A 12,588-nucleotide genomic window follows, 5' to 3' on the forward strand; every position below is an offset into this window, starting at 1 on the left:
GTAAATCATCTGCTGGGCCGTAGTGAACAAATGAGTGAAAATGAAGAGAGTGGCAGCAGCAGCAGCCCTGCTGTTCTGACATCTACACATGGGCAAGCTGAAAAAAGAAAAGCAGACAATTCGGAAAAGGGGACTGAAAAGACGAAGCTACTTCGTGTAGTGTCTGACAAACTGAGTGCAGAGAAACGTGATGATTGCAACGTATTTGTTGATGCAATAGCTATTATGCTACGAGGTATCCCTCAAGGTGTCCAAAGGGACAATGCTGTAATTATCGCACAGCAAGCTATTGTTAAATACAAATTGTCCTCGCAGAGTGGACAAGGTGATGTAATTTAATTTGAAAGCTTCAGTGAACTGTGATCACATCTCTCATGCAACATGTGCAATATTTCTGTGCAGTTACTACATGCTGTGATAGCAAACTAAAGCGACATAAATGAAATCAAATATACGTACCATTTTATATCATTTTATGCTGCCAGCTGGCTTGTCCTTCATTGTTAAAATAGTCTCGGAACTGATCACGAGTTGCCTTAGCACCTGCAGAGCAGTTCATGCCAATAGTGCTGCGGAAATTTTCAAGCGGCCCTCCCTGATTCCGCCATGACCCCTTGCATACTGTGCCTAAAATTGCATTTGGACACTTCTGAATCAGGATAAAACTTAAGCATTTTAGTATATCACATTCCACAACGTCCTCTGCGTCTACACTTCCCGCCGGAGTGTAGCGAACCCTTGTAGTGTTCTTCGACCCCAGGTAGTTGCGCAACACCACAGTGGCCTTGACAACTACTACACATTTTTCAGTGTCATGGCGCATCGGATACTGGCATCGTACTGTCCTCCAACGGTTAGGCAGTATGCCAAAAGCGTTCTCAGACACACTACATGCACGGGAAAGCCTGCGAAACAGATAGAGATATTAAAATCCACGGCAACCCGTACAAAGGAATATCAGCTCCGAACAGAATTACATTCAATTCGTTGTATTATTTCCAGTGTTTTCATCAGGCTAATGCTTCTGTAGAACATTGCAAAGACAGAAAAGTAAGAGAGCGAGAGTACGTATAGTTAAAAATGCGTTTTTCATCAGTCAAGTGCTTTGCACTATAGGGCCTCATCAGGTATGTTTTCAAATCAAAGCCCTCATCGCCAACGATGACGAAGGGTGTGCATCTCTTGGACGCTGTCAGCTCTCCTGGATCCGGTATCCGAAGCTGCCCACATTCAATAGCGGACAGCATTTTTGTTTGTCCCCAAACACTGCTGTCGTTCATGCGACCATTTCTGCCCACATCCATATACAGGAACCTCAAATCAGCATCAACAAGGGCCATCAGCACAATGCTGAAGGTACCCTTATGATTCAGGTACAAGGCCCCAGTACGTGGTGGAGGAGCAATGCCAACATCCTTCCCGTCGAGTGCACCAATGCAGTTGGGGTACTGCCACAGCCCATAGAATTGGTCAGCTATGGCAGTTCATTCTGCTTGCGTTTCTGGAACCTGAAACTGTGGAGTGAGGGAATGAATGAATGACCCTAGGTTGGTTATCTGCCTCTTTGCCAATGTATTTAACTGCATGCAAACCTTCAAGTATTTCTTGGAGGCGGTGTCACACTGGGCCGACAACCGACAGAATGTGTCGGCTGACATCCAAAGACATCGTGTCCGCGAACCACTCACACTGCACATACAAATGACGGTCGACACAGACATGCGTATGTCGACCGTCGCCGAACGCCGCTGTCGGTTGGCTCTCCTGACAAACAAGCCTAGCACACTGAATGACATCCCTTATGAAAATGGATTTTTCCTTTCTGCAGACTTCTTGTCGACTTTTTGTTTCCTGTCTTGACAGTGTGTTGACTTTGACTTCTTGTTGATCAAGTCAACAGGAATTGCTATTGACATCATTTTGACAATCTCTTGAACTACCTTATGTGTACCTTCTGTGGACAAGGTATATAGATGTCGTTGTTGGCAGTTTGTGGACTTTCTATGCGCCTATGTAACAAGTACTTATTTCAGACGTTTTTTTTTCTACGTAGATGAATTCCGTATTATTAATTACTGCATTATCGGACAGTAATATCCACAGAGGTCGACCTCAAGGGGGTACCGAGCATCCCAAAGGGTGCGTGCGTGTGTGTGTGTGTGTGTGGGGGGGGGGGGTATATGTATGTAGAGGCATACTTGTGGTTCGTTGGGAGACAAGCTGTACCGGGTAATATCAGCAATTTCTGGGTATGTTGCAAAAAACCATGGGGGGTGTACACCATTCCTGGGAGGTGGAGAGATCCGTGCTATCGGCTCTCTAAACAAAGCAGTATGTGGATCTGAACTTATAATTAAATGTAGTAGCCGACTTTGCCATCTTTTAGCTAAATATTAAAACCCTACATACATTTTCGATGGCTTTCAGAAGACGGTTCCTCGTATTATTTATACTTCAGTTCAGTACACAATATATTCCCAACTTATACGACCACATGAGGATCATGCGCATGCGACAGGTTTGCTGCACATTTTGATTCTGCGCCTCCGTGCCTCGCCCTCGCCTCATCACGAAGAAGTCATCGCCATTAGCATCATCAGAATGTCGTTGGAACGGTTGCAACATGTTTCAACTGTCTCGGGCTCTCAGCGTTCGCTCGTCACTTACAGAACAAAGGAGGATGTGACTTTGCGTCGTAAGAGGTAAGCTGTGTGATAGAAGTGTGTCATCAAGCTTCACTTATATTCATACGATGACTGTTGTGCTGTAGGTTTTTGTTGTTCGTTTCGAGCAGCGGCTGCGGTGTTGCGTCCCGTCAGGTAAGTGTACAAGTATCTGTTCGTGGCCGGTGTTGGTTCTGCTAATTTCATTCTCGTTTTTGCAGGCCATCAAAGAACAAAGGAGGATATCATTTTGCGTCGTAAGGGGTAAGCTGTGTGATAGGAGTGTGTGATCAAGCTTCACTTGTATTCTCTCTGACTGCTGTGCTGTAGAGTTTTGTATGTTTCGAGCGGCAGCTGCAGTTTTGCGTCCCCTCAGGTAAGTGTACAAGTATCAGTTCGTGGCCGGTGTTGATCGTGAACCAAATTTGTTTGTTGCTATGACCATCTTACTCGGTTTTACTCACTTGCGTTTGAACATTACTAATTTGCGATTGAACACCCTATTCAGACACATTTCTCTCCAGCGCTTCAGAGACGTCGCTTTCGCCGAAATTCAGCGAATTTTGAAGTCCACCGTTACCGAGGGTCGCTAGAAGAACTCAACCGGTCATTGACTGTCTATTATGCGACGCGACACTGTGTGGCATAAAGCATGTGTACGTGTGGAATACTTCGCTACTGTGTGCGCGGGATGTTTTGTATGATTGTGTCGACACTGGATACCACTTTCAAGGTGTGCATTTTTGGAATAAAATAGATACATATATAGTTTTGCAGTACTTCGTTTCGTGTATTTTATGCGTGTTGCGTGAACAATACAGTGAACAATACAACAGAGAAATTCAACTTCGCTCAAGTCAGAAAGTCTACAAAAAGTATTCACATCATACGGGGATGGTGTTAATCAGACTTCAGTAAATCATGTGTCTTCCTCGATTAAGAACAATATACCGAGTGCCTCACGTAACGGTCGCCAAGCCTTTTTTTTTAAAAAAAAACGAAGGTAGTTTCGTGGGTGACGCCGACTCAATGACAGCTGGGTCACAAGAAGGTCAACAGAGAAATTGAGATCACATATAACAGGACTTACACATGAAGGTCACATGAAATGTGTGTAAAGTATATGGAGGGTCTACAGAAAGACCTGTTACCTTCCTGTGAATAATTGTCAACAAGACTTAAAGTTCCATAAGTCAACGTAAAATCAATATGTGAGGTACACACAAGGCTAATAGAAAGTCTACTGAATGTCTGTGCTCTCTGTTGACTAAGTTCTGTAGAATGGAAACAAAAGGTCAACAGCCATTTTTGTAAGGGCAGAAGGCGGTGCTGGCGTGGGAACCAGACAGGCGAAAACGTCTTTTGAGAGAAGCATTGGCCATACAGGGTGTGGGCAATTTTATTAGTGTGCCGTCTGTATGTATCCACTCGGCCTTCAAGCGCCTCCTCTGACCTTCCTTCAACTCATTTTGTCCTCAATTTCCTATTCCCCTCTCTCTGTCTTCCCACGCACCGGCTACGTGTTCATGGGGTTCGTTATTATCTATTAAACGTTTTGCTGGTTTTGAGCCCTCGTGTTTGTGTTTGTTTACGTGTCTTGCCCATCGCTCAGGCTTGCCTATCATGGAATTTATCCACCAGCTAGCCTGCATTTACGCCATTTTGTCTGATACTTGTGCGCAATCGAGATCACTATCAATGGTCGTAGAACCATCATTGCGGCTGTCTACCTCTCGCCAAACGTTTCACTAGACGACATCAAACTCTTCCTCACTTGGAATCTCCTGCCTGACTTCCTCAAACGCATCTTAAGTTTCCTGAGGTAAAAACGGCGCACTGTACCGACGTGTTGCTCATTGTGTGTGGGGACTTAAACATTAACGTCAGAGACGGCAACAATGGGTTGGTTATCGACTACATAACGGAGCCGTTCAATTTTGACATCGTGGGTGATGTGAATGTGCCGACCACATGCAACGGGACAACGACAGACCGTGTATTCGCGAGAAGTGCATGTTAGTGTGCGCTACATGGACTACATATCCTACTACAGTATCCACAAACCCATTATCTGCATCGCTAGAACTGAAGATCACCCAGACGAAGGGAAATCGTTCGAGTGATCGTGTACGGCGGAACGTGGCCTTAGGAATGAATACCGAGTTTTATCACATCGGAAGTTCTCAACGATAACGCTTGAGAAAATATGACAAGTCAATCGGCGTATATCACGTTGCTGATTTTTGATTCCACAGCTTCCTTTATCGTGTCGTCTCTATACAGTGTTGCCGATCTGCTAAAACTCCCGAAAGTATGCTTCTTTCGCATCCAAAATGGAGTCGTCGTTCATCTACTGCAATGCTAGTAGTGCTATCGCATTTCATACGCGTTTGGCAGTGCGCACAGCCAATTGTTGGTACGAAATTTTCGCTCTTTCACAGGAGCATACTAACAACTGATACAGCCCCACGGTGATTCCACACACAATTCTGAGTGAAGATTAGAGATTATGAAGAAGTATCTCAGGGCCCTCTTCAGGAATAACAAGTAAACATGTACAGCCAACCCGAGCCATAAACAGTACAACCGTAAAATGAACACGTGGAAACTGCATGCCTGTAGTTCACTACTCATTGCCAGTCTCGACAACACAGAGAAACAATCACAAAACATGTGGGCAAATATATCATATAAGGCATAGCAGATATGCTGATATCAGGGATACAAGACAGAGAAGCTGGTGTTACAGGGATGCTGGTATGTACGAAAGTGCTGGCATACTGGTATGAGCAATACAGGCTGGCATATATGGCTATACCAGCACGATAATCCGTCTTGCATCAAGTTATACCAGCGCGTTTCAACATCTGGAGCGTCTTTTCCCTCAGGTTGTGTCTTTTTTTCCGTTAACAGATTCTTGAAGTCGGAGAACGATCGCTCCACTTGTACAGAGACGACACCCAGAGACCGCCACGCCCTTCACACAATTGTAGGAAGATCCTGGCCCAAACCACTGTCCTTTAATAGCTATCTGGTCATGCACCTCCATCGAAAAGCTGGCCTAGGGACAACGGGAGCCGCTTGGCGGCGCCGCGATCGGAACCCGGTAGAATCTCCCGCTCGGGCCAGCCATGGGAACGGCAGACGCAGTGTTGTTTTTGCGCTTTTCCAAACATCCTACAAGATAATTATTTGTTGCGATAGCTTTCTGCTACGTTGCAGCAGCTATAATGCGAATAATCGTTTTCTGTTCGGCTTTATTTTATGCGGAAAGCTGCTGCCGAGCACTTCGACTGGCACGGATGTATTGTCACGAGTATCCTATCTTCAAACTCTCAACCGGAGATTCAAACGCCGTTTATGTGCATAGGGCACGGTGGCAAAGTGATCCGTACTTTATTTAGCGCGTAGAGGACCTTCTACAGTTAATCGCAGACAGTTATTGCGCCGATGACGGCGTACTAATTGACGCGATCGGCCCATCGCAATCTACCGGCCTCTTTTACGTGGCACCAGATGACTTACTCTCAATTGTTGCCGCGAAGCTAATGAAGACAAAAGTATTGTTTCTAAAAGGATTTCGACGTACTCGGACATGCCACGAAATTTAGCCGCTGTGTCCTTGTCGTTCATCTCTTGTTTTAGTCATCTCGTGTCTGCCTTATTTCTTTGACGAGACTGAAAGGAACCGCCATGTGTTCGACATGCTTCCGCGAATCAATCTCGAGCAGCATATTTTATCCTGCCATGCAAAACAACTTTAATAATGCGTACTTTATTTAGTGCGTAGAGGACTTTCTACAGTTAATTTCAGAAAGTTACATGGCCGCTTAGAATTTGACGCGATCGGTCGGTCGTGATTACACGATTATTGCTCCAGTTAACATCCCTGGGAGCCCAGTCAGCCCAAAAGCCCCAGTTGCTTGAGCAATTTGCTTTAAGATTCTATCCAGTGATGGGCAAAGTACCTCAAAATTATAATTAAAGTAAAGTACCAAGTACCTGGTGTCATTAGTACTTCAAGTACAGTACAAAGTACCCGATTCCAAATGTACTTCAAGTAAAGTACAAAGTACTAGGAAAAGTACTTCAAGTACTCATCAAGTACATCGCCAATTTAATTTGTATCACTTTGCATTTCACTGTTTAGTATCTGTCTTGCTTTTCTGGCAAAACTTTAGCGAGCATTCTTGACAAATGCTCTGAAACTATGAAGTCCTAGGTTGAGTGCTAACCCGTGTATACCCGCAGTTACATGTAGAGAGGTAATCAGTCAGCTGTGCTGTGATTATGCAAAATAGTACGTATTATACCCTGACTGATCCAAGATCACCCGCCTAGTGTGGTGTTCCGGTACTAATCTTCGGGTATAAGAGGCTAGATAATTTCAAGGGAAAAAAGTACAAGCCAACAGAGATTATACATTTCTGGGCATTCCTTGCTGCTTTTTGAAATACAACATGTTTAAAAAAATAATATAAAGAAAATTAAAAAGGACGAAACACGATGTAAGCCTTCGTTTTTATACGACTGTGATATGCAGTAATGTAATCCATGTGGCCAATTACAAAAACGTAAAATGTAAAAATGAAAGCATGTGTGTCTTCCAGAGTGTTCATCGTGTAATGCAATCACACATTGTGATATAAATTGATTATTAATTGCCAATGAAGGAAACAATAAAAAAAAGCATAGAACCTTGATTGGGAAAACTGAAATGACAATTGACCAAGTCATTGTGGTGCCGGTTGCAGTGTCATAATGTGTGCGCGTCTTTGCATTCCATTCGTGTTACATAATCATAGCAGTGTTTATACTTTTTCAACATTTCAAGCCTCTCAACAACAGATTTGCTTCAACAAATACGCTCTTTAAAAGCACAAAAATCCCATTTGGTAAAATGTCATACTGGGAATCTCTGTACTGCATCCCACTAGAAGCGCTAAAATGACGGCAAGAAGACGAAACCTCAGAGATAACCCTATCTGTGTGTTTTCGTCTTGTTGTCATTTTAGCGCTTTTAGTGGGGTGCATTTTTGGTACTCTTTTGTGATTTTTTGTCTCGAGTCCAAGTTTGGGCATTTGAGTACTTGATGGAAAAGCACTCGGAAAAAAGTACTTTAAGTACACTACAAAGTACACAATTTAAAATGTACTTAAAGTAAAGTACAAGTACACAGAAATGTACTTAAACTACTACTTGAGTACCTGGTACTTCAAGTACTGCCCATCACTGATTCTATCCATAAAAGCACTGAGTTCGTTGTTGGTGTCGACGGCGAACGCTTTCTTTTTTACGGGCTACGGGGCCGTTTCCCTGGGCTCGTTGTCTGACGGAACGGCTTCGTAGTTTCGTCGTGCTCAGATCGGGCGGCAGCCGTCATATGCGAGGCACTGCATCTTCTCGAAGTTTTGGCTTTCCACGCTTGTGCAGCACTTTATCGCCGTTGATGACGAGTTCGTCGTGCCACACGACGTCGCTGTGGTCAAAGTGATTCTCGCTGACACGTGTGTGAGGAGAGTCAAAATTGAAGCGCCCACCTTCAATGCGAGGAATGGCACATTTCCACTTCTCACGCTTTGTCAGGATCCGCAGGAAACGCGAAGATGGATACATTGCCACCTCCCTGATACCCAGAGCGACCTTTCGTAACACAGCGTGTTTCTGGCATGCTGCTAGCACACAGTTATCACGCAACAACAGCCGAAACACGTGTAATGCAATGGAAGACGCAGGCGTTTCCAGTGGAGTGCAGCTGTAGCTTCCACAGTTTCGCCACGAAAACCACCGCCCCTCTTGACCACGTGATCATCCGTAACGAATCACGACAAAATAGCCGGAAAACGGCGCCAAAAAGCGCGCGCTGGCTGATCGAACTGCGCATGTGCGCTGCGTGCGCTCTCCATACCCTCTCACTCCAATTCTCTCCCCCACCCCCACCCTGTTCCGAGCGCTTCGCCAGGCCGGCCAGGCCATCTGCTAATATTATCGGGAAGCAGAAAATGAAAATCCAGAAGACGAAGGAATTCACATGTACAAATTTATTGACACGGTAAACATATAAACAAGAAGCAGCATTTCAATGCAAGTAAATCCACACGATTAATACAGAATAAATAAAGAATAAATAGTGACGAGCAACAGAAAGCGTGACTATCATATTATACAATCATTAAGGGAACCTATTCGGTTTGGAGAGTATATAGCACGTGATGAGTCGCAGAAGCCATCCGCTTTATCCCAGCACAACTGTAGAATCTTCAGGTGACAGGGGCGACATGTTCGCGGATCGCAGGGCCACGAACAGCTGTCGGTGTCCGAATAAAAAAAAGAAAGAAAAAGAACCTCTTAATGATATGGTAAACCCGAGCACAGGCAACATTAATATTCTGTATACGCTGTGTAAGACATGCAATCGTTACGCGCCTAATGTCGACTAATGACAAAATTCGAAGAGCCCTGCGTACGCGATACACGCTGTTTTCCTTTACATGCACACCAGTGTATTAAACATCAGACACATTCAAATAGCGGAACAAAACGCAACAAGTAACGCCACGCAGAATCATCAGCCAGATCATGACTGTTAACCGGCAGAAAGTGATGTAATACGGGACAAGGCGTACCTCCATGTACACAGTTAGGCGACAGTATTAAACGTCTGATCACTGACATGCATCATACGTTGATCACACGTTTCATCTTTCATCATACTGCTTACCTTTCATTCAGGCGTTTGTCCATGGCTCGAACATCTTCGAAATCCACGAAACGAAATCACCGTCTGCCTACATAGACGCCAGCTACACAACGGTCAGACGGGTCGGCGCCTCGGAGAAACGAACGCGGGCGAATCCACCGGTTAAATGAGCCTCAGCCAATCATGATCGAGAAAGGTCACGTGGGGGACCGGAGCCAATGAAAAGTAAATAGCCGGAATTTAGCGGGAAACGCCAGCGGCGACACTATTTTCGCGGCGGCGAAACCCGCCTACTGTGCCTCCTCTGGCGTTTGCCTCCCGGGTTCCGATGGCAGCGCCACCACGCGGGCGCTCCGGTCCCGGGGCAAAGCTTCCCCATAGAGTTACGGAGAAGCTGCGTGACCAGGAATCTATCAAGGGACCGTGCCCAAACTTAAACCCGCATATAATGACAGTTATGCTTAACTTTAGGTTGTATTCAGTTGCATTAATTGCAGATGTGCAGAAAGCCTTCCTGCAGATAGCAATTCGGGAACAGGACAGGGGCGCGCTACGTTACTTACGTTACGCTACGTTACAGCTCCGGTCAACCTTAATAATAACAATGGAAAAAATGCGGTCTCATTTCCCAGCTCGATAACAGCTACCCTGGGGCACTGAGGGAATATTAAGCGAACAAAACCCTTGTGCTAAACTAACAGAATAATTTTGTTCAATTAAGATTTCCTCATGGGCCCAAGTGCTGCTGTAATCGCGCTGGGGAACGAGACCACATTTTTTTCAGTGTTATTATTAAGTTTGACCGGAGCTGTACTTCGCTCCTGGACTGTGGATTCCGGGTTCTACTGATCAACTTGAACTGCCTCGAGCGTGGCTACATTTCAATACCCATTTAGCTAGGACAGTGAAACTTGCGTGCGCTTTTTTGATGAATCGCTTTTTCATGGTTCTGTCAACCTGGGAAATTCCGAATCCTCTCTGATTCTCCATTCCGAAATGATTGGCGGCAGAAGTTGTCAGGACGCTTCTGGTAATGGAGAAGTTTGTAGTTCTCTAGTTGTAGTTTTTTCTTCATTCATTGTTCTTTGGCACTTGAGGCTTTGTGTGTTTGTCTCTCCTTCTGTGTTCCAGCCTCAGAACATCAATCTCCATCATGAGAAGTTTGTTTTACAGCTGTCTGCCACATAAGAAGATTAATTTGGATTTTATAACACGGAACCGACGATGTAAAATTTTGAAACTGAACCACGCGTGCAAGCATAACGACCTATACGCACCGTTAACCTGATTAGGTCTCCCGTTACTAATATAATCATTGTGTACCTGTGGATGGTATGGATATGGCAGGCCCCAGTGCACTAATCCATCAATAATCCGACTTGCGCTGGCCTCCCTTCAAATCCGCGTAAGCAGTGGAGGGAGGCAAATGGGAGCGGGTCCCTCATATACTGGAGAGGGGCCCTTGATAACGCGGCCCGCCCCCGTGTGAGCCGTGTCTTTGAACGCACGGCCTATCAAACGGTCGTCGGGGCAGCATCGCTTGCGGTGCTGTTTCCGGGAAGATTTTTCCCAAAAAATCCAACTTGAAGCATTTGTACTTCCTTGACTTCATGCTGCACTTCAGTGCGATAACAATGTGGCAATGTTTTAGAACTTGTCTCAGTTGTTGACTCAAAAATAGAAATAGGCGAGATATGGATAACAAGCGGGCTAAATGGTTGGGGAAAGTTTAGGAAGATGAGTACACAACCTTCTGTGTCTCGTCCCATAGAGCCAACAATACAAAAAAGAAACATTTGTACTCTATACGGTGACTTCTGAACAAACATCGCGTCGCTTACATGTCAAATAAAGACTGAACGTTGATGAGAGTGTATCAAGCATGGCTGACCTAGAATATTTCCTGCAATTGTTTCGTCCTACGGCGGGATTAAATAATGCACTTACATCGGTCATCGTATATGCTTGGGGCTCCGATGCAAATAGACAGCATCGCCAATGTCAGTGTCGCACTCAGGAACGAGAGCATGGTGTTCTACAACGAAACACAATCTAACAAGAAAGGGTGGATAACGACCAATATGTTCTACATTCTCAGCAGAAGCGGCAACTTGCGAAGCTGCGTCTTTGACAAGTCAATGAATTGTAAATCTTGGACTGTCATTAGCTCGATATATATTCGGCAGAGTTGCAGCATTAGACCCATCAATGGGCGTTGAAATAATGGGCCGTGAATCGCACAGTCTGATCCAGTTTGTGCGGACTTCAATGTGGGTCGTTAAATATGTCCACAATTAGAAATACGCTCAGTATGAATGGTGCATTCACATATGTGGCTATAGAGAGAGAGTCTGCATATGTTGGGACGTTATGCTTTCGCAAACGAGCTGGGGGACAGGGGCGTCGGATTGTGGGGGCAGTCACTCCCCCCTGAGTTTCGGGTCTAGGGGTTGCGCCCCTCCTCCCTGAACTTTGGCTCAGAGGGTACCGCCACATTCACTTTCAGCTCTGGTACCGCAGAATGGAAACGAACACCGGTTTAAACAGAAGAAGACGAAATTCACCCGAATAGGTACTATTCCCCTCAATTATTCTACGTGATACCGCACGTGCGGACCTGCAGCGCGAAGAGTCGCACCACTCAAAGGACACGACAGCGTCTTGCTTTTAACTAGGGATGTGCCAACCGAATCCTCAAATCCAAGGCAGGGATTCGAATCCCAGTGTCCAAAACGGCGAATCAAACCCTCTGAATTCACCAACCACGTATGTCTTTTTCTTTTTTAATTGTCGCCTGTGCGGAGTCTGCCGAAAGCCTGATTGGCCGGTGGATGCTTTCTTGTTTGTTTACATTGCTCTAGGCTGAGAGTTCAGGCGGGAACTCTTGCATTACAAATTTAAAAGTAGCATTTTTTTTTTGTTATTGTTTCTTAGTTTTCTGGAGACAATTCAGCCTCGAGAATTTATGTATTTCCTGTAGTCGATGAACAATGTGTAAAATAAATTGCATTTAAGAAGAAGTATGTGGGTATGTCTTCTCCTGAAAGTGAACTATTATTTCATGTATTTTGCATTAAATAAATATATCATATTCTGCTTCAAAACGCTTTTCAGTAGAGACGTTTTTTTCTCTGGCTCTTTCAACACTTTTTAAAGCAAGGATTCGCAAGATTCGAGATTCGTAAGATTCGTGGATTCGCTGAACCTTTCTTAGACTCGGTTTC

At 44.9% G+C, this 12,588-nt stretch overlaps 1 protein-coding gene and 1 long non-coding RNA gene across 3 annotated transcripts in view; one reads left to right on the forward strand and one right to left on the reverse strand.

Moving 5' to 3' along the window:
- Positions 1–11,488, reverse strand: part of LOC135400474 (BPTI/Kunitz domain-containing protein-like) — a 54,434-nt gene extending 42,946 nt beyond the window's left edge. For both annotated transcript variants that reach the window (XM_064632314.1, XM_064632306.1), the window contains exon 1: positions 11,312–11,488. In XM_064632314.1, the coding sequence (XP_064488384.1) occupies positions 11,312–11,393 (82 nt within the window). In that variant the 5' untranslated portion in view covers positions 11,394–11,488. The remainder of the gene's footprint in view (positions 1–11,311) is intronic.
- Positions 2,565–3,401, forward strand: LOC135400470 (uncharacterized). The gene is made up of 3 exons (XR_010424617.1): positions 2,565–2,702; positions 2,771–2,819; positions 2,885–3,401. It is a non-coding gene; the product is annotated as an uncharacterized LOC135400470 (long non-coding RNA).
- Positions 11,489–12,588: the final 1,100 nt, after the last annotated feature.

The sequence above is a fragment of the Ornithodoros turicata genome, chromosome 1 (genome assembly GCF_037126465.1).
Source record: "Ornithodoros turicata isolate Travis chromosome 1, ASM3712646v1, whole genome shotgun sequence".
In the NCBI taxonomy this organism is placed as follows: Eukaryota; Metazoa; Arthropoda; class Arachnida; order Ixodida; family Argasidae; genus Ornithodoros; species Ornithodoros turicata.